Genomic DNA, 23,368 nt, shown 5'->3' on the forward strand with positions numbered 1-23,368 from the left:
ATATTTAATGTATGCTGTAATTTGCTTTGTCAGTCACATCTTTTTTTTTTTTAGGTATTCACGTCTAAGCAAAGGATGAACGTTATGTAAGAACATTAGTTCTCTGTGAACAAAGCCTATCCACAGAAAGAGACACTAGCGCCACCCAGTGTAGGTAAATGGACCTTCTATAGGACCAGTTCCTAATATTTAGCTGAGGCATGTTTATTTCTCCATAAGAAATATTTTTTTCTTTGTTATATAATGAATAATGCCCTAATGATTCTACCCAGGAAAATAATTTTCATTGTAACATAAATGGAAAAAGAAGGAATGTATTTAATTTACACTGCGAAATACTAAAAAAATGGTCCTGTACAAAAATGGGTCTAAACATTCTTATTTCAAAATACATTTTCTTGAGAAGCAAAATGACGACAAGTATAAATAAGTCATTATGCTTCTCAAGTAAACGTACCTTGAGATAAATACTAAGCGTATTCATTAATATATGTTAAATGGGAGTATGAATCTTTTCTGAAATGACTTGAAATCATTTTATTCAACTGAACATGTGCATGCTGAGTAACAACCAGCATTGCAGTCTTGATATAAATTTGTTTAAGAGGAGCCCTTCACCAAATACAATGCACACTAGGTGAAACTTACCAGAGGAAATCTTAGAAAAACATGAGTGATTACATTTAAGTGAGGGTAATCAAAAATACTGTACGTAACTCAATGACCCATGATTTCCCCCAAAAAAACAGTTTAATTACATTCAATTTCCTTTGCATGTCAGACAGTGTATTTCCCTTGCAGTTTGCATTGAACAATGACTTCTTCAGTCACTTTTAAAAACTTTAAAATAACCATCTCCAGCTGCACAGTGTTAATGGAAAGATGGACAAAATAAATAATGTATACTTAAAACAGCTGACCATCTTGTAAATCAATTAACAGAAGAAATGAATCATTTGATTAGATTTTAAAGAACTGCCAGCCATCTAAATGTTACAAAGCATGAAAAAAAAAGGTCAACAGGTTTGAGATTTGTCGATAAAACATTGAGAATTCAGTCCTAGCTGCATCTCCAGGTTTAAAAGTTTCCCCAAATCGCCTTTAGTCTTCACAAGAGAAAGTGCAGTCAGTGAGGGACTTTCTCAAAACGTTGAGGTCTGAGGTTCAGCATGTCCATGTTATCATGATCTATTGAACCAGACTTTATCAGACCTTTATCTCTCCCTCTAAGCATCTTCTTCTGTATTGTTCATTCTTTAAGCAACTGTTCATTCCTCCATCTCGGTACCAATCATGCAGGCTAGCTAGGGATTGAAAGAAATCCATTTTCATCTGCAGTGTCCAAGATCTTGCATATTACAGGAGACTCAACCTGTGGCAGAATGATAATCAGGATAGGAAGAGTTATTCAAATGAAACAATCTCTTTCTGTAACATTTAGCATTAATATCAAAACACAAAGTGCTCATCACTGTAAACATCTAGGGCAGCATAATTATTAAAATCAAAATTGCGGTCAAATCTCAATGTCTAATCTGTTTGCCACTCACCCCAAGAATATACTGACATGTCTGAGGTTCCAGCATGTAAACTGTAACAGCATGAGGAGAGTCTGACTCCTTACACCTGAGACAGAACGGGTAGGTGAGGTGTTAGTGGCGGCATTCACAAAACCAGAAAAACACATGGCATCATGAAGTGTGGGTAACTCACTTAAGCTTGACTACAACCTGTCTCGGTTTCCCTGTTAGGTCGCAAACATCTCCATGGCCATAGAAATGAGAAACTATCCTGATGAAGAATCAGCAAGACAACATACATGAATTATTAAAATCTGTAACACATATATACATATATATACACAGTATATATAAACAAATAAATGCTCCCTTGAATGTGAGGTAAATATAATCATACTTGACTTTCTGCACTCCATCGTCTTTTAAATAATAAGATCGTGCCACGTTTTTCTTGGCCCAGTTCATATGATCCTCAGTGTTCCAGCTGCCCACCACCACAATGTTCTTCCCTTGCTCTTTATCCTTCAACCAAAAGCACAATACGCAATTTACCATCTCTCATAATCCAAACATTTACACTATACTGGAAACTGTTGAAATATCTTCTAAATAATTAAATGATTTCACAACTCTTACCTCATGATACTGGTGCACATGCTTTCCATAACAAAATTCATACTTCCACCATCCAACCCCCTAGACAGAAACAAAACTATGTTGAGCTGGGAACCCAACTAAAAGATCAACAGAAACAGAAGAGAAATCGATCCATCCTCACCCCGTGCAGACAGTACGAGCCGCTCAGAAACTCCTTGATCAGCTGTTCATCAGTTAGACGAGAGATGTGAGTGCTGCCAACGGTGACCTGGGCTTGACCGCCCACTGTCAGGGGCTTATGGGTAGAGGTATACGCCTCTTCTTTCACTGGAGGTTTGTCCTCCTTAGCAAAGGAGACAGAGAGAGATTATTACATTTTTAAATATTTGTACATTAATATAATTTATATAAAGAACCATTTTTGTTCATACAACATTTTTCATATAATTGTTAATGTCCTTTAATGACCAACTTGAAGAGTCTTTTTCAATTATTCATTACCACCCCCATATTCCGTAAGTGGGTTGGTGTAAATGCAGAAGATAAAGGGCAGATCCAGACTCACCCTGGATCCCCTCAAGTCCCGTTCGATGCTTGAGCTGAACGGTGGTTTGAGCAGCTCTTCCTGTTCACGATCCAGCTGGGACAGACTCTGAGGTCTGAGAGGGGACCCACCCAGAGCCTGACAAAAGATGTCGTTCACTGGGGAGGACTTGAACCTGAGGAGAAGTGTCACAAAGGACTAAAAATGCGAACAACGTTTTCCGTCTAAACAAATGCTGTTGGTCTCGGAGCACAATGAACATATAAAAGCCAGAACACATTACAATGAGTGAAATCTATCTCATCATATGGGTCGCATTTTGAATTAAATTGATTGAAAATAGTGTTAAATGGGTTTATCTTGCTTTAAAGCACGTGTTTTATAATCAGGGTACCCCCAGGATCCTCCAACTTAAATTCAAGGCTTTTTAAGACCTTTTTAATACCATTTCAAATGAAATTCAATGCCAACTTCGTACCAATTCCGACAGAAGTATGAGGGGAAAATGTCAAATCTGTATACATTTTAAACCCTAAAAAATAATTATGTACAAGTAGACTATTTGAGTTAAATAAAACATTTTATTGTAATTATCAGTCATATTTAATACATACGTTGTATTTAATACAGCGTTGTAGCGTGCACGTGTGTAGGCCAATGTTAATTTTGACAGCCATTTTTGATTTAGTCTTACTCTTCATCTTCAGAAGAAAATGCTTATTGGTCTTAGTCACATTTGAGTCATTCTGCCTTTCATAGTTTTAGTTGACGAAATGTGTTTGCATTTTTTGTCAACTTTTAGTCATTACTTTTAGTCAAACTGCAGTTACTTTAATTTTGGTAACTATTTTATATGTAGCCTAGTCTTTAGACAGAAAATGTCATAATAATTCTCTCTAGGCCAATTCGATTAAGCTTATGAGAAATTAAAATTAAGCTAACAGGCTGTATTGACATTGCACTCTTTAGCAGTAGCACTTGTGCAATTCTACATATCCCTTTTCCTTAGTTCTCCAATTTTTTAGAGTGCCGTACCCCCTCTCTTCCACGACTGCAGTCACATCTTTCCATTAAGGGACAATATTTGCCCCATTTAATCGATTTTTCCATTAAATTTTTCACCTTTATAATACTTTTAAAAATAAATAATGCTTTAAATAAAACAATATTCAATAAATATTCAATGTTAAAAAACGTTTAATATTAATAAAAATATGATATTAAAATCGCCAGTAGGTGGCGGTAACTCATTGTCTTTGTCAAAGCCACAGATTTTGTTGCAAAATAGAGCAATAAGCCTGTTTAAAATTTAGTACATCACTTAATGTTACCCTTTTTTTTTTCTTTTACTGTTGTATAAAATCAATGTCACATTTGAAATCGTGTGGATAGTTGGGAAACATTGCATTCTTGCTTGCATAATGATCAACATTAAAAACACTGCTGTATATCAGCCTGCATTTTGATCGCAGATTTAGTCGCACAAACAGCGCAAGCAGCTCGTGACAGATATTCTCAAATGAAGATCGCTGAACTCCAGCTTGTCTGTGTTTTCAGATCATCCGCGCTTCTTCAACAATGTAGAGAGAGCGCGCGTGGATGGTTGTGGCCAGATACTACTGAAAAGACCGGGTAGAAAACATGCTCTTTTAACAGAAAAGCTCTGATTAGTAACCATCGTAACGGGTGCGCGCGCTTTTGCGCGTTCTTCTATGACGTGAAGCGCGAGGTGCACTCAACGTTACGCGACTAATTTTTAATTAGTCTACATTAGTAACAGAAATTAGCAAAAAAAATTAAGACCTTTGTAACGAAATTCAAGACTTTGTATACCAAATTCAAGGCTTTTAAGGCCTTAATTTGAGATTATCAAATTTAAGACTTTTTCAATGCTTTTAAGACCCCGCGGGTACCCTGATAATTTCACTCGCTGTATGAAAAGACTTTGTGTCTGTGATTTGCTTTACTAGTTCCTTTGTTTCTTGGTGAGAACAGGTTTTATGCAATTATCATATTTCATTGACACAAAACTAATATTAATGCACTTATTTTGTAGGAGGATAAACTATGTGAACTGTGTGTATGTACGTGTATACATACATACATACATATAATATAATAGGAAATATAATCATACTTGACTTTCTGTGCTCCATCATCTTTCAAATGATAAGTTTCACTTCACTTCATCTTTCAAATGATAAGTTTCTTTGTGAGAACAGGCCTTATGTTATCATATTTTTTGTGATAGTTTGTCCAAGTGATGACATACATATTCACGAGCACATACTAGTCAACAGAAATCAATAACTATTTATTTATGCACTAAACTACGAAAAACTGATTTTAAAACCGGAATTCTCGACTGAGCTGAAGTGTTTGTGTGTGTACCTGTAATTGGGGTGAGGACAGAGGAGAGGTGTGAGCACCACCACTTCATACTGACAGCTGACCACCTCAGCGATTGTGAGGATCTCATGCTTCGCCTCCGGGTGGCAGACGTACAGCACTGTGGTAGTGCGAGGTTCATTCTGTCTCACAGAGCATTCAGTCCCATGTCCCATCTCTACAGGAAAGTATGGCGTGAGCTGACCCTCTATATTCTTCGTTGGCACCTGGGAACCCACAGAGAGTTAAAAAAAAAAAAAAAAAAATTATTTTATATATATATATATATATATATATATATATATATATATCATGTCACACACATTTCCTATCTGCATATCTAACAGTGACAAACCTCTGTGTCTGTGTCTGATGCTTCTGTTTCAGAGTCTTCGGATTTATCGGTTTCTGATTCTAAGGAGCAGATCAAATACATGAAACTATTGACAGAACATGTAAAGCAAAAAATACCATCTTAAGCTTGAAAATTGCCCAACCTGCACTCTCTTTTTTATTCATGGTCCCCAGATAGTATTCCTGAACGTTGATCTTCTGAGGGACCAGAGACTATTAAGACCACTGAAATGTTTATCTTACTTAGAAATATCAAATACTACAAATGAACTACCATTCAAAAGTTTGGGGTCAGTAAGGTTTAAAAAAATATATATATATATATATATTATATATATATATATATAAAATAATTTTATTCAGCAAGGAAGCATTAAATTGATCAAAAGGGATAGTAAAGACTTTCACATTGTTACAAAAAAAAATACATTTTTAGATAATATGATTGATACGATCAATCATATTTCATGTATTTTGGCCCTTGCCAATCATGGCCTCCTAATAATCCCCATCCCCTGAATTGGCTCTATCCATCTCTCTCCTCTTCTCCTATAGCTGGTGTGTGGTGAGCGCACTGGCGCCGTGTTACTGTGGCTGCCGTCGCATCATCAAAGTGGATGCTGCACACTGGTGGTGGTTGAGGAGAGATTCCCTGATATGATTGTAAAGCGCTTTAGGCTGGTGTACAGTAGTACAGTAGTAGAAAGCGCTATATAAATGCCTCATTCATTCATTCATACTAATAAGAAATGTTTATTAATCACAAAATTTGCATATTTAAAATAATCTCTGAAGAATCAGAATAAATTACATTTTAAGATATATTTAAATAGAAAAGTTATTTAAAATTGAAATGCCATTTCACAATATTACGGTTTTTACTGTATTTTTGATCAAATAAATGCAGCCTTGGTGATTATAATAGACATCTTTCACAAACTTTTGAGTGGTAATGTATTCATTTCTAACATAATATAAGGAACGTTATAAGGATCTGCCATGTTCTTTAACAGAATACATCGAAAACAGTACTTTTACCTGCCCCGTCTCCTTCTCCTCATGGTACTGCCGGACATGCTTCCCATGGCACACTTCATATGTCCAGTATGACTCGATCTGCACATGTTGATTGTGGCAACAATAAAAGTACATCATATGACTAGAAAAAGATAATATCTCATTTTGTTGATTTATTCAAACATTTTTCCTTTTGTTAAAACAAGCTCAATTCTCTTTAAGCAAAAATATAATCTTTTTCTCATTTTGGGGGGAAATGTGACCAAGACATATGTGAGAGTCGAGGATATTTATAAAGTCAGACTCAGATATACAGAAAGTGAGACATGAAACTCACTCTGTAGGAGCAGCTGCTCTGTTTGAATAACGGCTCCAGTAGCATGGCTGGATTCGGTCCGCTATACTCCTTCACATCACCCTTCAAAAGAAATTGATCAAATAACACTAAACTAAATGATACATAGAATAGCTCCAGATAATAGTAATTTAAAAACCACACCTCCTGATTGCTGGACAAAGATGGCAATAAACACTTGTACTTTTCTTTTTCCGCAGTTGTCATGATAACATAGTTATCTTTTCTGTACAGGCCTCCAGATGTTGACTGCGGAAAAAAGGGATATTATTGCATATTTAACTTCTGCAAAAATCAATAACAAAATCCATGCCCACAGTACCAGAGAAATAAACCAGACAGCTATACTTGCAATTCATATACTTTACTGTTGGAGAGAATACTTATAGGGATAGTTCACCCCAAAATGAAAATCATCATTTACTCACACCCTCAGGTTGTTCCAAACCTGTAGGGGTTTCTTTCATTCTGTTGGCATCCAGATAGTTGATGGCACCCATTGCCTTCCATAGTAGGAAAAAATACTATTGAAGTCAATGGCTGCCGTCAACTGCCTGGTTACCAACATTCTTTAAAAATACCTTCTTTTGTGTTCAGCAGAAAAGAGAAACTCAAACAGGTTTGGAACAACATGAAGGTGAGTAAGTTAAATGATGGCAACATGTTCATTTTGGGGTGAACTATCCCTTTAACACACTACAAGACAGTTAAAAACAAAACAGGACACGTCCAGCTGTTATGAAGCGACCTTAGCCAACAAGCTGACAATTAAACAAACAGCATTATGTTAGCTTGTATTTACAGCAGTCATGCGAAATATCTGAGTTTAATAGATGTTCGGACTCACCAGAGTGAAGTCTGATCCGGGCCATTTGATTTTGAACGGGATCTCATCAGAAAACACAGGAGATCCTGCACGATTTGCAGACACTCCGAACCAAATCAAGCCCCAAAACCAGCGCCAAAACACCCCCATCGCCCCCGCTGAGCCTCCGAGAGCGCTATCCGGACATTAGAAAGAGACAGATGGGAGTGAAGGGTCAGAAACGCAACTACTACATGTAATCAGTGTGATCTAATAGATGTCTGACTGCTGATAGTTTGACATGAGTTAAACAGCAGCTTGCCACGTCCATTTCCGGTATCAGACGGAAGTTCCCCTCAACCAATAGCGCGAGGAAGCCGCTGTTTACGCTGAGATACCAACTGAACACTTGCATTTTCGGTGATTAAGAAAACATTTTTTAAACCTAAAAAGGGGAGTAAGAGGGTCCATTTGTGCTACTCAATAATATTGTAAGAATTCGCACAACTGTATTCATAAGCAAATAATCTCGTAATTTCTCGTCTTGTTTGAGTTTTTCTTTTTTTTATATTCGTTTATAAATGTCACTTAGCAGGCCGAATTCATTAAAATATTTCTTAAATGATTTTTCTCCAATAATTGAGTGGCAGAATAAGCTCCCATAGCCTACAGTTTTAAAAAAGCAAAGTCATCACATAGCCTACTTCTTTACAAAATGTCTCAGAAACCTGATTTATTGCTGTTTTCCAACAAATTAGGACTCAAATAATACGCCTACAATTCCATATTTTAATTAGTTTGTATCTTGTATGAAAACATAATATTTTGGATGCTGCATGTCACTTTTAGATTCAAATATTTTCAGGCTCCCAAATGTCTGTATTTGCTTGCTCTAAAAATAATTTAACTATATTATTATGCAGCATGATAAATATAAGCGTAGACTAATCGTTTTGAGCTTTTTAACGTGCACCATGCATTTCAATCCTATATTCTCTGATCATGCTCATCTCTGCTGTCTCAACAGGCTTCAGATAACCTCAGTAATTGCTTACATCAGATTGGGCATCCTTGCATGGTAACGACCATCATATTTCTCCTGGGTCTTCATTCAAAACCATCAAGCACAAATTGCTCTCAAAGCTGGCATAAATGGGCATAACATTTTTACATCTGCACCATGCAGGGCCGTTTCTTCACCCACTGGGATTTCAGTGCTTGGGCCCTTACAATACATTTTTCATTTGGTTGTAAGTTTGCAACACGTATTGTGAATTTACTAGTTCCATAAGCAGCCAATTTAATCTGAATAGTCTATTATCCAAAATAATGGCAGGCAAAGATTGGTTTAATTTCCCTTCTAGTGAAGAGGTTGCTATTTCCGTCATCTGTGTCTCGCTTAAATAGCCTTTCCACATGGTTTTTGGATTACTGAATGAATTGTAAAATGTATTTTCATGTTATAGCAGGTCTTTTGATGCTTGAAAGGAAAGTAAAGAGCTTTGAGTGGAAAGTGGACCTCAGTATTCACGTAGAGCTTTCAATCATAGTGCAATCATGGTAGGCTATCTTGATGGTTGAATCTTTTTTTCAGTTCAGTTTATCATTTTGTAGAATATGACAAACAGGAAGTATTTCTTGAGGTTTCATCTCTGTACTAATATTTAGGCCATCATTGTGCCTGAATACAAATTCTGACAGCTGTGTTATGAGGCTTTTTGTTAGGACAAGAAAAAAAAAAGCATGTTAATTCTTTCTCTATTGCGAAATGTAGGCTATATATACTAATATTCTATCAAGTGTTTCTCTCCTCAGAAAACATTCCTTTATGTTTCTCTCATTAAAAAACAAAAACAAAAAAACGAGTTTCTTTTCAACAGTGTTTTCTTCTGTTTCTGAAATAAAGGCCAGCTTAGCCCTTCATATCCAGTAGAGGGCGCAATTGTTCTGATGATTGGGATTGTACAGAAAGAGCTTTATTACCAAGTATGTTTGCACATAAAAGCAGCTTCCACACAGAATGACAGCGACAAGACAGATATTAAAAAATAGAATTAAGTGAATACAAAATTAAAATATATAAAAATATATAAAATACACAATATACAAAATAGACAATATATGTGTATGGGTCATTGACAAATAAAGCTTCATAAAAGGTGTTTAAAAAAAAATCTAAACTGATGCAATGCATATTGTCATGAACAATGTGTTTGAATAAGTTTCAATTGTTAAATAAAATTGAAAGTGTTTAAATTAATTTTGTGACATTTTATGTCAGGCTGTACAGCCAAATAATTGTATATTTACTGTAGTTGTACCACCTGACATGGAGAGTGCACCAACCTTGAAATCAGCAGTTTTACCAGTATTTGAGAGAGATCTACAAACCTTTTCAATCCACAAAGTCCTCTGGATGATACATTACCATGTTTACTATTATTACCTTGTCAATTCCTAAAGAGCCATTTTAGAAGTTGTGCCACCCTGACATTTGAGAATATATACAGATTGCTGGACTAAAGTTTTTCAATTATCTCATTTATATGAAAAAATATTTATATGAAAGGTTTCAAGCCTAAAATGATGCCATAGTATTTCGGACAGTTGCACCACCTGACATTCTGGGGATTTAAGATAGCAAAAACAAATGTTATTTAAATATACTAAAATGAGTTAAACCTAAATAGGTTTTATATAATAAAATGATATATGTCATGAATTTATCAAAGTATTTTTTTAAGGAAATTATGCACTTGGACACAAAAATACGCACCTCATGTCATTGACCCATCTACAGATATGTTACAAATGCAAGGGAATGTAAATAAGAAGTAGCCTATGGTGTGTTAAATAAATATAAGTATAAATAGTAGGCTATACCCCACGTTTAAGGTGATGCCCTTTTGTTGCCAACGTGCTTGGCAATTATGTTCATCTGCCGGTCAAAGTGAACAGTGTGAAGCAGTGTGTAAGAGTTGGCCTCGGACAGAGCAGAGGAAATGACATAATGACCTTCTGAAGTCACACTGGCCACGCTCCAGCGCTTGAGTCAGTCTTCGCACACACAGGCAGCGTCTCGTCTTGGTGCCTGGGCTGGGTGTGGTCTTTCTCATATTCAGCTCAATATACCAACCTTGAAAACTTAACATCAGCCCGTCCAACTTAAACATCCTCCAGATTCACATCTCTCACGCGCTCTAATCATCACCATATGATGAGACGACTGCTCTACTACTAACCGCGCGGGCGAGCAAGGGACAAAAGGTAATTCTAACACAACAGCGGTTTTGTCTTCTGTTGAAAGATAAAGTGCTGTTCTTTGCATGCGATCCACATGTGCTCGATGTTCTCAATGTCTTTCTGTTCACTCATGCTCAAGGCAAAGAAATTGAAACATTTAACTGAAATACTGAAATATGATAGTTTTATTTGATAGTGTAACAAATATACATGTAGGCTACATCAGATGTTACTAACCGAATAAGTTCTTTAAAAAAAGAAAGATACTTTTTTGTTGGTTAACTGACAGCTGTAGCCTACCTGCTGGTGAGCTTAAGTTTGGGTTGAACTGGTTCTCCAAGGCGCACCCTGTAGTGATTGTAGACCTTTACAGAACAGATTAGTGGTTTCTCTCTCTCTCTCTCTCTCTCTCTCTCTCTCTCTCTCTCTCTCTCTCTCTCTCTCTCTCGAATCACAATTTTCGTTCACTCTCTCTCGCTCTTTCGCTTTTGAAGCGCGTGCCCTGATGTTTGCTCAATTCAGAGACTGACTATCGAACTAGGCTATAGCTTTCAAGACCGGTTTTAAATGACATATACTTGCTTACACTGGTTGAATCTACTGAACGAACACGCACTTTCAATGATCTAATCGGCGTTTTGAGTCGATATTCGGAATTTCGATATTATTTTATTAATAATGTGTTATTATTGTAAAAAAAAATATATAATCATTCTGATTTCTGAATTATTATGTTTCAGCCACTCTGTGTTGTTAAGGAATCCGTTCAAATAAATTATTCAATTACTCACTTAAAGTGCTAGTTCACCCAAAAATGAAAATTATCCCATAATTTACGCACACACATAGTGAATGCAAATATGGTAACACTATTTGTTTCAAATCAAAGTTCACACTTTTTTTCTGTCACCAATAGCAGAGCCAAAACACACAGTAGACATACAACCCCATAAGTGACAATGTGACATTTTACGTGTAATAGGGACAGGATTCATCTTGCTCTTTGTGCAATCCTAATATTCTCCTCAGTTTTCATGCAAACATTGCTTTTGAATGAACTATTTACTCTTGAAAATGGAGCATCCCACACATAGCAAGAAAGAGCACATTCCTCACAAAGATGTGAAGCTAGGCTACTGTCCTGTGCTAGGATTTTATTAACTTGCTAACCAAAACAAACAAACCGAACCACAAACCCAAAGTTTCCGGAGGTTTATTTTTTATCAGAAAAAAGGTTCGCTGGCTCAATGATCTGGCCACACAGGTTCTTGAGTCAAAATGGACCACTTTTTGTTACAAATCTTAACTTTTCTACTTCACTGAAAACAACAACAGCATATTGGTTTGGAAGAACATGAAGGAGAATAAATAATGACACTTTTCCTTTTTTGGTGAACTATCCAGGACCATACAAATAGCCTTAGGGAAATGTAGATGTAAAAAAAAAAAAAAAAAAAAAAACATTGTATAGAATATAATAACTAAACTATTTACAATTTCTACAACATTCGAGTTGATGTGGAAAAAGACAGTTGTTAATTCCAGTCTTAATTCCCAGTTGTTGCAACCATGCAATTTGAATATTGGCTCAGGTAGATTTCCATATTTCAAATACAGTTTTCACTTGTGCACTATATCTTGGGAGGTGCCATCCAGCTTTATTTATTAAAACAATCTTCTGGTTAATATGCTAGAGCTGCCAAAGTTATTTATATTAATCTGTTTTTCTCTCTCTCTCTCTGCACAGGTTTTTTTTTGGGGGGACAGGTGAAGTCAAGACTACATGATAAAGATGGGAATCATTAAAGTGCTGAAAACTCAGTTGCTGTGCCATCTCGTTATCTGTTATGTGTTCCTGGTCAGTGGGTTTATTGTCAACCTGCTGCAGCTTTGTACTCTACCACTGTGGCCCATTAACAAGCAGCTTGCACGCAAGATCAACTGCAGATTGGGGTATTCCATTTCTAGTCGTAAGTCCTGCAAAGCTGTCACCTGTGGGTTCACCTCCAAAGAAAGATACTGTCATAACCAAGCATGATGCAAGCAAGTTTCCAGTATTTATTTTGTCCTCACTGAAAAAAAGACATACCGTACTGCATGAAGAGATCAAATCACATAAAAGAGTGTCAATAAATGCGTCACAGTCATGGAGGTCTTGATTATCATGTCTTTCCTGGTTCCAATCTGTATTGTACTATTTAGCAAATGGATACATAACCAGAAACCATTATTCCCTGTTTGAAAACCTCAGTGGAAGTGACAAAACAAAACAGGAAGTGCATATTGTAAACTGCCTTAATGTCTATGTACATACATACAAGAATGATTAGCTTGTTGGACTACTGCAGATTCATAATAATCATAATATATTATTTCTGTGTTTGTTCAGAATTGGTGGCATTGTTGGAGTGGTGGTCTGGGACAGAATGCATACTTTACACAGATCCGGAAAGCTATTCGCTCTATGGCAAAGAAAGCGCCATTGTTGTCCTCAATCATAACTTTGAAATCGATTTTATGGCCGGCTGGACCATCTGTGATAGATTTGGTATTTTAGGGGTAAGAAAAAAACATAACTTTCCCACTTATTAACCCTTTAAACGCATACCTCGGGTCTTTAGTGACCCGATACGAAATTCACTACCCTTCTTCATTTAAGTTATACATCGACCGTCTTAGTATTCCTCAATTGATTCTTTAGAAACAATATAACGAGAAAAAAGAAGCCTGTTTTCCTATACATTTAAAAAAAAAGATATAGATCCGGGTAGCTAAAGACCCGAATATGTAATAATGATTGGCAAAACATTCATGCATTTAAGGGTTAACAGATGTGTGATTCTAAATGAGAATGATGTTTTTAAACATGAGTATTACTCATTTTTAAGACTCAATATCTTCATTCTGTTATAAGACATATATGTTGTGCTGCCACACAATTGTTTTGATCATATTCTGTTTTCAGAGTTCGAAGGTGTTGGCAAAAAAGGAACTTTCCTTTGTTCCTGTGATTGGCTGGATGTGGTACTTCCTGGAGATTGTCTTCTGCAAAAGGAATTGGGAAGTGGATCGCAAGAAAGTAGTGCAGAGCTTGCGCAACCTTCGTGATTACCCAGAAAACTTTTGGGTATATTTGTAAATATTTGTACTCTGGTGTTAATGACATTTTATTACATTTCAGATTTCACATTTAGTTGAAGGAATAGTTCACCCAAAAATGATTTACTCGCCCGCTTTCAAACCTCATATGCTGTTATTTTTATGGAACACAAAAGGAGAATTTTTGGATCAATATGCAGGCAACTCTTTCCATGTGTCCCTTGTTATATCTCCAATGTGGCTGATGTTCATTTTTGATTCGTCTATAGTTCCTGTTGCACTGTGAGGGCACACGATTCACGGAAAAGAAGCACAAGATTAGTATGGAGGTGGCAGAGAAGAAAGGCCTCCCCAAACTCAAGTATCACCTTCTTCCTCGGACCAAGGGCTTTTGGATGACGGTCCAGAACCTCAGGGGAAAGGGTGAGAGCTTCTTGGCCATTAAAGGGATAGTTCACCCAAAAATGAAAATTATATCATTGTTTACTCACCCTCAAGTTGTTCCAAACCTGTATGAGTTTCTTTGTTCTGCTGAACACAAAGGAAGATATCTGGAAGAATGTTTGTAACCAAACAGATCTCGGTCCCCATTGACTACCATAGTATATTTTTTTCCTACTATGGAAGTCAATGGGGACCGAGATCTGTTGATTACAAACGTTCTTCCAAATATCTTCCTTTGTGTTCAGCAGAACAAAGAAACTCATACAGGTTTGGAACAACTTGAGGGTGAGTAAATGATGACAGAATTTTTATTTTTGGGTGAACTATCCCTTTAAGTAATGACAAACCCGTAGCAGCAGTGCTTTTATTGATCTTCCAATGAGTTAAGGCACATCACTCTCTTGATGCTATTTAAAGGACTGTAAATACATGAAATGAAAGAAGTCTTTTTGACAGACATAGCCTCTAAGGATTTGGCTCTCTGACTTGGTTTGTGTCTCCTCTGTAGTTACTGCTGTGTACGATTCTACACTTAATTTCAGAAACAACGAAATGCCAACTTTACTAGGGGTGCTCAACGGGAAAAAATACCATGCTGATTTATATGTGAGGTAAGAATGAAAGAAAGAATCGTTCAAAATAATTTAACACTGCCCTTCTGCAATATTTAACAACATGTTGTTCATTAAATGCTCTGTGATGATGTCTCCTGCTATAACAAAGTTCAACATGCAATCTCCATAATCATTTATAAATGTTTTAGTTTCACTTATGAATGTGTTGTGAGTTAAGACCTTAGGTCCTTTGCGAGATCAAGATAAACCATCATGGATTTCCTTGTGTCTGTTAGGCGAATTCCTCTGGATTCGGTCCCAGAGGAGGAGTCGGAATGTGCGGCCTGGCTCCACAAACTCTATCAGGAGAAAGTAAGTGCACTACCTGCCTTAGTTGGAGGTGATTTTGTGCTCGTCAGTGTTATTTATATAGCATTATTATTAATCATATTTAGGTTTTTGTTTTTTTTTTGTTATTTCAATAATTGTTATATGCTTTTGTCAACTTATGTTTTACTTTATTTTTCTCTTTAGCTTTATTTTAGTTTGAGTAATTATAGTACTTAAAGAACTAGTTTATCTCAGTATGTTGCCAAGGCAACATTTCTTTTTTTTATCTAATATTTTATTTCAATTAATTATGACCGCCGCGGTCATATAGGGATTGTCAAAATTTTTTTTTTCTTTTTTTTTTTTCTCATCTACTGAATTTTTCATCAACGATACCAGGGACACCGAAACATGAATTTTGGTGAGCATGTAGCCCCACTAGACTTTTACGGAAAAAATTTGTTTGGTCCCCGGGGGGGGGAAATTCAGTTTTTCAGTTTTTCCTAAATAACTACCTGAACCGTGGCACCGAGGATGAAGAAATTTTTATGGTATGTTGGTCTTAAGGGCCCACATCAACCTAGCCCATAATCACTCATTTGTGATTTGCGCCCCTCCCATAAAAAATTAAAATGCAATATTATTCTGCTTTAATCGCCCCTATCTTCAGTTGAGATGTTCAGAACTGCACCATATTTCATGTGTATGATTAACTTGACATCCTCTGGGGGTATGCTAAGTTTCGTAGAATTTCATCCATGGGGGGGTATAAAATAAATTCATTTATGTGCACATTTAGTGACTGTACACTCATCGGCCTGTAGATGGTGGTGTTGAGCGAAGGGTTGCTGGTTTAGGATGACACATTGACACTGTCACACACACACATGCAGGAATACAAACAAACGCAAGCATGCACACACTCTGACATCCACACGCACAGACACACACCCATACACACACATACAAATCCACATGCACAGACACACACGCGCACACATGTACGCACATGTTCTGGTTTAACCCTGAAATGGCACACCTGATTCAATTAATGAGTATAGGAAGAGTAGGACTTAGTCAATTAATCAATTAGTCAACTACTCATTAAGCCTTTAATTATTTGAATCAGGTGTGCCATTTCAGGGTTAAAACAGAAACATGGCCTGTCAGGGGGTCCCTGCAGGAGAGGTTGAGAACCACTGATATAGTTGAATCAGTTTTCTCTTCATGGTACAGACCAAAATGTATTATGTGTACACTTTCTTCACTTAAATCCATAAAATCCCATTAATTATGACCGCCACTAGCGTAGCTAGCGAAAGCGGTCATATAGGGATTGTCAAAGTTTTTTTTTTTTTTTTTTTTGTCATCTACTGAATTTTTCATCAACGATACCAGGGACACCGAAACACCGGGGAACATGAAATTGGGTGGGCATGTAGCCCCACTAGACTTTTACGGATTCATAATCCGTAATTACATAAATAAATTCATTTATGTGCACATTTAGTGACTGTACACTCATCGGCCTGTAGATGGTGGTGTTGACCGAAGGGTTGCTGGTTTAGGATGATACTGTCAGTCACACACACACATGCAGGAATACAAACAAACACAAGCATGCATTGCACACACACTGACATCCACACGCACAGACACACACATACAAATCCACATGCACAGACACACAAACACACACGCGCACACACATGTACGCATGCATACATACACACACAGACACACACACACACAGACACACACATACACAAACACACACACATACACACACAGACAGACATGCACATACTACTACTTTTTTTAGGTATATATACATAAACACGCAATACAGCCAAATTGCTCCACGTCATTTATTTTTGTGGAAAGCCAGTGCAGGCCTGAGCGGCGGTCATATTTTGTTGTTTTAGTTGTTAAAATTCTGTCATTAATTACTAACCCTCATGTCGTTCCAAACCCATTAGACCTTCGTTCATCTTTGGAACACAAATTAAGATATTTTTGATGAAATCCGAGAGCTTTCTTATTGGCCGGCTCCTGCGCAAGCAGAAGAAATTGTTGAATAAAGTCGTTAATTTAGTTTTTGCGCACAAAGAGTATTGTCGTCACTTCATAAAATTACGGTTGAACCACTGTAGTCACATGGACTATTTTAACGATGTCTTTACTACCTTTCTGGGCCTTGAAAGTGGCAAATACTTTGCTGCCTATAGCTGGTTCAGAAAGCTCTAGGATTTCATAAAAAAAAAAAATTATTTGTGTTCTGAAGATGAACGAAGGTATTACGGGTTTGGAACGACAGGAGGGTGAGTAATTAATGACAGAATTAAAATTTTGGGGTGAACTAACCCTTTAATAACAAAAACCCTGGTGCTGGTATTAGCATTTCAGTTATTATAAGCTTATTAATATAACACAGCCAACTAGAAACTAGCGCTAGTAAAGCAATTGCCCATGAACAGTAGGATGGACAGTTAGAGTAATCAGGGTTGGACATGGAAATTAAGGGATTTTTTTTGTGTGTGTTGTCTCACTCAGGATGAATTCCAAGAGCATTACACACGGACAGGCCGGTTCCCAGGTCCCATTACGAGCCCCCCGCGCCGACCTTGGGCCCTGCTGAACTGGCTGTTCTGGGTCTGTTTGCTGGTCTACCCTCTCTTCAGACTCTTACTGCAACTGCTGCTGTCAGGGTCCATCTCCACCGTCGTCTGTACATTTGTCTTCTGTTTTGCAGGTACTTGGCATAAGGGCATGGGCATTCCCTACTGATTAAAAAAGCTGGTGTAACAAATAGCAAAATAAAGAAATAGACCTTTAAAATTGCAGCAGATATTTTTGTGGTCCAGCAACTAAGGAATTATATAATGCTGCTATTTTCCTCCAATCTGTTTTTTCTTTCAAAAAATAAAAATATAAAGGAGGCCGATTAGGTTCTATGGCAGTAAGTATGTCAACCATTTCTATCTGGATTTACCGCATGCTGGTCACTTCATAAGTGCATGGATAAATGAAATGTTTATGCATTCAAAGTGCCCTTAAATATCATAGCATGTGTGTGAGAACAGTTTTAAAGATTAATTTCAGCTGTAAGTTTCATTGAAACACCAATTGCACACAAAAACAAATCTTCAACTACATGACTCAGTTATACTATGAGAAATCATGTATAATTGATATTTTCATTTCTCCTTTGCTTAGTACAGAGTTCCCACACTTGTTGACCAAAGAATTTTCATGATTACTGACAAAAAGGTGTTTTAAAATGATTTTGTAGATGATAGCCAAGCATAACTTGATTCTGAAGTGCTCTAGCATAAATAAAATAAATAAAAATCCACATTCACAAAATTTCCATGACTTTTCCAGGCTTCAAAATCACAGGCTTAAAATTTCCTGATGTTTCCAGGTTTTTCATGTCTGTGGGAACCCTGTTATTATTATGACAATGATCTAATGCAGTGGTTCTCAACCTTTAGACTCGATTACACCCATTGCCCGACACAATATTTGAAGTCCCATTTTCAGTATTTCTGCTGTAATTGACATACCTGCTTGTTTTCCAACTTTTTTATGACCATATTAAATTAACCACAATTCATTTTGTGATTCTAGAAGATTCATGAAATATTTTTTCACTAAAAACAATTAGGAATGCACCGATATGAAAACTTTGGCCGAAACTGATAACCCACATTTCTATATATACAACCGATATATTGGGTGCTAAATCAAAATTTTCATATAATTTGAGAACCTGATTTACAAAAACAAAACCATTAAAAGCCATGTCCCAAGCACACAATTATAATGTTCTCATTATAATTTTACGTAGCCTTTATGACAGACTTGCGCTGCACGTTGCATGTAACTGTATTTTCCTTTTTGGAAGTGATTCCAATCATATTTCAAGCAATTCAAAACAGTGCGCATCTGAAGTGTCTCAGCTGAAGGAAATAATCCATTATTTCTCGGCTTTAATATATCGGACAAATTTTCTTAACGGGCCAATAATGATAACATAAATTTACATATATCAGCTAATACCGATATGGTGGCCGATATATCATGCATCCCTATAGTTAAAGTACTTTTTAGAATTTTAACGTATTAATATATTAAAATAATTCATATATATGTGGCCACCTTAAAAGATTGCAGACGCCCCCTGATTGAGAACCACTGATCTAATGAATGATATAGACAGTGCTTGTAGCCCTAGTTTAGTTATGGAGACTGCAAATGTGATTGGCTGTTGCGCTGACCAATTTTTGCTTTCACTTTCAGTGTCAGTTGGAGTCCGCTGGATGATCGGACAGACAGAGATTGAGAAGGGTTCAAACTACGGGAATAAAGAGGTGCAGTTGAACAATAACTGAGAGACTGTCACCCACCAGCAAAACAAGATCATGCTACTGTACTGTGATGAGGGCACTTTCACAACAGGAACTGGCATTAGCTAAGTGAAACCACCTTCATAAGTGAAATTTGAGGAACTCTGTCACATGAAGCTTTTGAAAAGACATTTAAATCATTAAAAACACTTCTGTCATGACAGCTCTCTGAGTGTTTGGCATGGTAATGGGTATGACAATGTTGTATGTTTGGTCTTGGCGGAATAGATCTGCTTCGCTGCTGCTGCTGTACAATATAGAGTACATGAATGACCCATAGCAGATCTATACAGGTGGAGCTGGGGAAGGTGGAGGGTTTCTGAAAGCGTGCTGCACTGCTAAAGCAAATGCTACCCAAGTATTTGAAGGTTGAGCGGCGAGCTTATTGGCTACTGATACGGTAGGAACCAATCAGCTGCGCCCTATAGATACCGATGCGATTACGAACAGGTGAGTAAAAGGACCTATTAGCCTGCACCATCTAGAGCTTCATGCCAGAACTTTGTATTTCACCATTTATATTTACATGTTTTTAAAGAGACAAGTAGGCCATTTAAAAAAACTGTCTGTTTATTAATATTCTTTTTTAAATATTGCAAACACTGTTGGAGGAGCAGAGAACCAGCAGTTGATGCCAATGTAAGAGCATGTTTGTCCACCCGTCCGAGTGCAGCAGCAGAAAGGCAGAGTCAGACTGGCCTCTCCCCTCTCATTGGTTGATTATGCTCTTGTACACCCCAGATCGTAAAGGCACAGCGCTGTCCAGCACGAGGCTGAGCCGACGCAACAACTACTTTTAGGCTTAAATATGACTTGTTAACAGTGGGCTCTGCAGCAAGGCAAACAAAAATACCATTTTAAGAAAACAAAAATTTAAAACCTTCTCTACTGTGACTTTCAGCCCCAGGTTTGTATGCTTTCTTCAGTGAACACTCATTGAAATTGTACATACAGTCAATGCCAAACTCTCCCTCCATCTCCAATTCTCTGATGCTTTGTGCGGAGAACGTCCCTTGAATTAATGTACTTGGTCTCCTAACATGTATTCCCTGTGACTCATTCACCAAAAAAATGGCTATTAAACTTCAGCTTTACAATATGCTTTGTACAAAGAAAAACCCTAACCCTATTCTTACAGTATGTACATAACACACTCGTCCGAACGACATTTCCATCCCATTTGCTAATGTTACTGTACATGTAAGACTTGCCCTGCTTTAATGTCGCAAGGGGTTCATATTGAGCAGAGCGCGTCTGTTTTTCCTTCGTCTTTCCCCATGCCGTGTGAAGTAGTGCTAGCATTTTTGTAAACGTTAAGAGAATGCAGGTCCTCCCCATCACTCTTCGTCCGTGCAGACCTGCAATTGAAAAGATGTGAGACTGACATGTTAGTGCCATTTCTATCAACCTCACTCTAGCAGCCAATCAGGTGACAGCATGTGATGGATTGTCTAAGTAAATTAGTGATGATCCAAAATGATTTTTACACCCAAACCAAAATTAAATGATTAATTTGGCCAGAAACCAAAATTAAGGTTTATTTAAAAATACTCAAATCTGAGTTGCATATAAACATTCAAATTGCACATGGCAGTTTAAAAAAATATATTTTTTAATGATATGTTTCTACTCCAATTCGTTCTTGAAATATGAACATTTAAATGGCTGTCATAATTTGGTTTCTTGACAGATTTATAGCCTGTTAAATTGAACTTTTCGTATCAAAAGTAACAAAGCTTATTGCGATTATTGGATGGAAGGCGCCCTACAAATAATGTATTATTCAGGGTTCAACTAAAAACTGCATAGACGGTACATAAAAATGAAGATCCATTAAATATGAGAAATCGATATTGTCAACCTAGCTCTAGAATCCACACAGCTTTCAGTCAATGATTTCGACCAAAATTTCAGTGCATCATTAAAGTAAATGGTTTATTGCTGGTTTATTGCTCAAAATGAGAATTTTGTTTGGTTTCATGCTTTTATGAGTGTGTAACATGTTGGTGGATGAACTACAAGAGCTGTTTGCATCTAATTTGAGTAACAGATTGGAAATTTGGCACAAAGCAGTGCCTCATTTCCATCAAATGTGTGATCCCGTGAAAGCTGGGTGAGAGCGGGTTCATACCTTGACAAAGGGGTGGTCCAACAGGGCACTGGCGGTCCATCGCCGCTTCGGTTCACTCTCCAGGCAATGGGCCAGGAAGTCCTTCCCCTCTGTGCTCAGCTTTTCAGGAATGGGCGGTTTGTGGCCCATTCCCACTTTATACATGATCTGGAAGTTATGCTCATATTCGTGCCAGGGTCTCTGAATTACACAATCAAACAGGAAGGAACATGAGTTACTTAGTGACATGATATTTGTAGTTTTTTTTATATAAAAAAAAACACTGTTGCTAAATGATGGTGTTACAAGACGAATAAACTTCAATACTGGTGAATATCCGAACTGAATCCTGTTTTGTCGTAATTGGTGGACATTTGATTATGTTTCAGGAAGACCTTTCCAGCATTACTAGTTTAGTTGTTTCAAGTTCAAGGTCAAAGTTTATTATGAGCTCAAAGGTGACTTTTGGTGCAAAACAAAAAACACACAAACTAAATTCTGAAATCTTACAAGTTTAAAAGCCTTACAGCAGTGGGAATGAAAGAATGTCTATACCGATTGCTTTTCGTTTAGGCATACTATAATGGATACCAGAAGGAAGCATTTTACATTCATGGAACAGCCGATGAGTACAATCTGCAAGAATCACTCTAACCGTTCAAAACTATTTGATAACCCAGTCTGCTTAATGCCAATAATCTTACTACCTTGGTTGACAATGCCATTCAATGAGTTTCAATGTTTAACATTGACATTCCCATACCAACAGCATATAAAGAAGCAAAGTACAGATTCAATATAAGATTTATAGTACATGGTCACAAGAGTCCTACTGATATTTAAAATAGACAGCTTCTGAAGACTGTGTAACCGTTGCTGGCCTTTTTGCATACTACTTCAACAACACTTATTACCAATGATAAACACAAGGTACTTGTAACCGCTAACCCATGATTCCACCATTTGACCTTTCTCTGGTTGATGAGGCGGCAAAGAACTAGATCTAATATCAATTACCATATCTCTGGTCTTTTTTACATTTACTTGCAAAAAGGCACTGCCACACAATGTCATAAAATCACTCACTACTGGATCATGACAATTCTCATCCTTAGTCAGCAAAATAACAATAACAGTATCATCAGCAAATTTTAAAATGAACCTATCTGTGTGTTTGTTCACACAATCGTTTCGGCATGTGTATGCAAGCCCAAAAATTTCCTTTCAGGATTTGGCGCTCACTCCCTGTGTGACGAGAGGGTGTGTTTTCACAGTACATTATCCTCAAACCAGTTTGGGGAAATGCTGGTACATGGATGGATAAAGAATTAGACCAAACAAATACGGACATGAAACATGCACTTATAGCAGGCTTTACCTTTCCAGTGACCATTTCTATGAGAACACAACCAAGGCTCCAGATATCAGCAGCACGACCATGACCTTCACCCTTTGCTCTTGTGATGACCTCAGGAGCCATGTACGCTAGAAATGACGGGGGAAAAAACAATGTTTTTTGTGGTAATCATCACAATGCTAAAGATGCCAGACAGTGTCATTTAAGTATTATTTATATACAATTATATTTTTTATTTTATA

At 37.1% G+C, this 23,368-nt stretch overlaps 3 protein-coding genes across 9 annotated transcripts in view; 1 reads left to right on the forward strand and 2 right to left on the reverse strand.

Moving 5' to 3' along the window:
- Window positions 1-522: 522 nt before the first annotated feature.
- Window positions 523-11,245, reverse strand: erlec1 (endoplasmic reticulum lectin 1). 4 transcript variants are annotated; one of them, XM_084391736.1, is made up of 15 exons: window positions 11,124-11,245; window positions 7,623-7,776; window positions 6,920-7,024; window positions 6,758-6,838; window positions 6,442-6,519; window positions 5,547-5,598; window positions 5,405-5,463; window positions 5,053-5,276; window positions 2,683-2,836; window positions 2,299-2,460; window positions 2,157-2,216; window positions 1,918-2,042; window positions 1,714-1,791; window positions 1,551-1,626; window positions 523-1,372 (listed from the first exon to the last, which is right to left on the reverse strand). In XM_084391736.1, exons 2-15 carry the CDS (start codon window positions 7,749-7,751, stop codon window positions 1,301-1,303), a joined length of 1,455 nt encoding a protein of 484 aa, XP_084247862.1. In that variant the 5' UTR covers window positions 7,752-7,776; window positions 11,124-11,245; the 3' UTR covers window positions 523-1,300. The 4 variants fall into 4 exon arrangements, with proteins under 4 accessions (XP_084247862.1, XP_084247860.1, XP_084247859.1 ...); XM_084391734.1 differs by having other exon boundaries at window positions 5,547-5,601; XM_084391733.1 differs by lacking the exon at window positions 11,124-11,245 and adding an exon at window positions 7,867-7,925 and having other exon boundaries at window positions 5,547-5,601.
- Window positions 10,478-21,403, forward strand: agpat4 (1-acylglycerol-3-phosphate O-acyltransferase 4 (lysophosphatidic acid acyltransferase, delta)). The gene is made up of 9 exons (XM_084391737.1): window positions 10,478-10,847; window positions 12,571-12,793; window positions 13,213-13,382; window positions 13,789-13,950; window positions 14,192-14,345; window positions 14,875-14,977; window positions 15,217-15,292; window positions 17,804-18,002; window positions 19,553-21,403. Exons 2-9 carry the CDS (start codon window positions 12,607-12,609, stop codon window positions 19,642-19,644), a joined length of 1,143 nt encoding a protein of 380 aa, XP_084247863.1. The 5' UTR covers window positions 10,478-10,847; window positions 12,571-12,606; the 3' UTR covers window positions 19,645-21,403.
- map3k4 (mitogen-activated protein kinase kinase kinase 4) overlaps window positions 20,212-23,368 on the reverse strand; it is a 37,024-nt gene continuing 33,867 nt past the window's right edge. For all 4 annotated transcript variants that reach the window (XM_084391727.1, XM_084391729.1, XM_084391728.1 and 1 more), the window contains 3 exons: window positions 23,148-23,254; window positions 21,791-21,970; window positions 20,212-21,017 (listed from right to left, as the gene is read on the reverse strand). In XM_084391727.1, coding sequence (XP_084247853.1) covers window positions 20,997-21,017; window positions 21,791-21,970; window positions 23,148-23,254 — 308 coding nt within the window. In that variant the 3' untranslated portion in view covers window positions 20,212-20,996. The remainder of the gene's footprint in view (window positions 21,018-21,790; window positions 21,971-23,147; window positions 23,255-23,368) is intronic.

The sequence above is a fragment of the Rutilus rutilus genome (assembly GCF_951802725.1).
Source record: "Rutilus rutilus genome assembly, chromosome: 20".
Classification (NCBI taxonomy): domain Eukaryota; kingdom Metazoa; phylum Chordata; class Actinopteri; order Cypriniformes; family Leuciscidae; genus Rutilus; species Rutilus rutilus.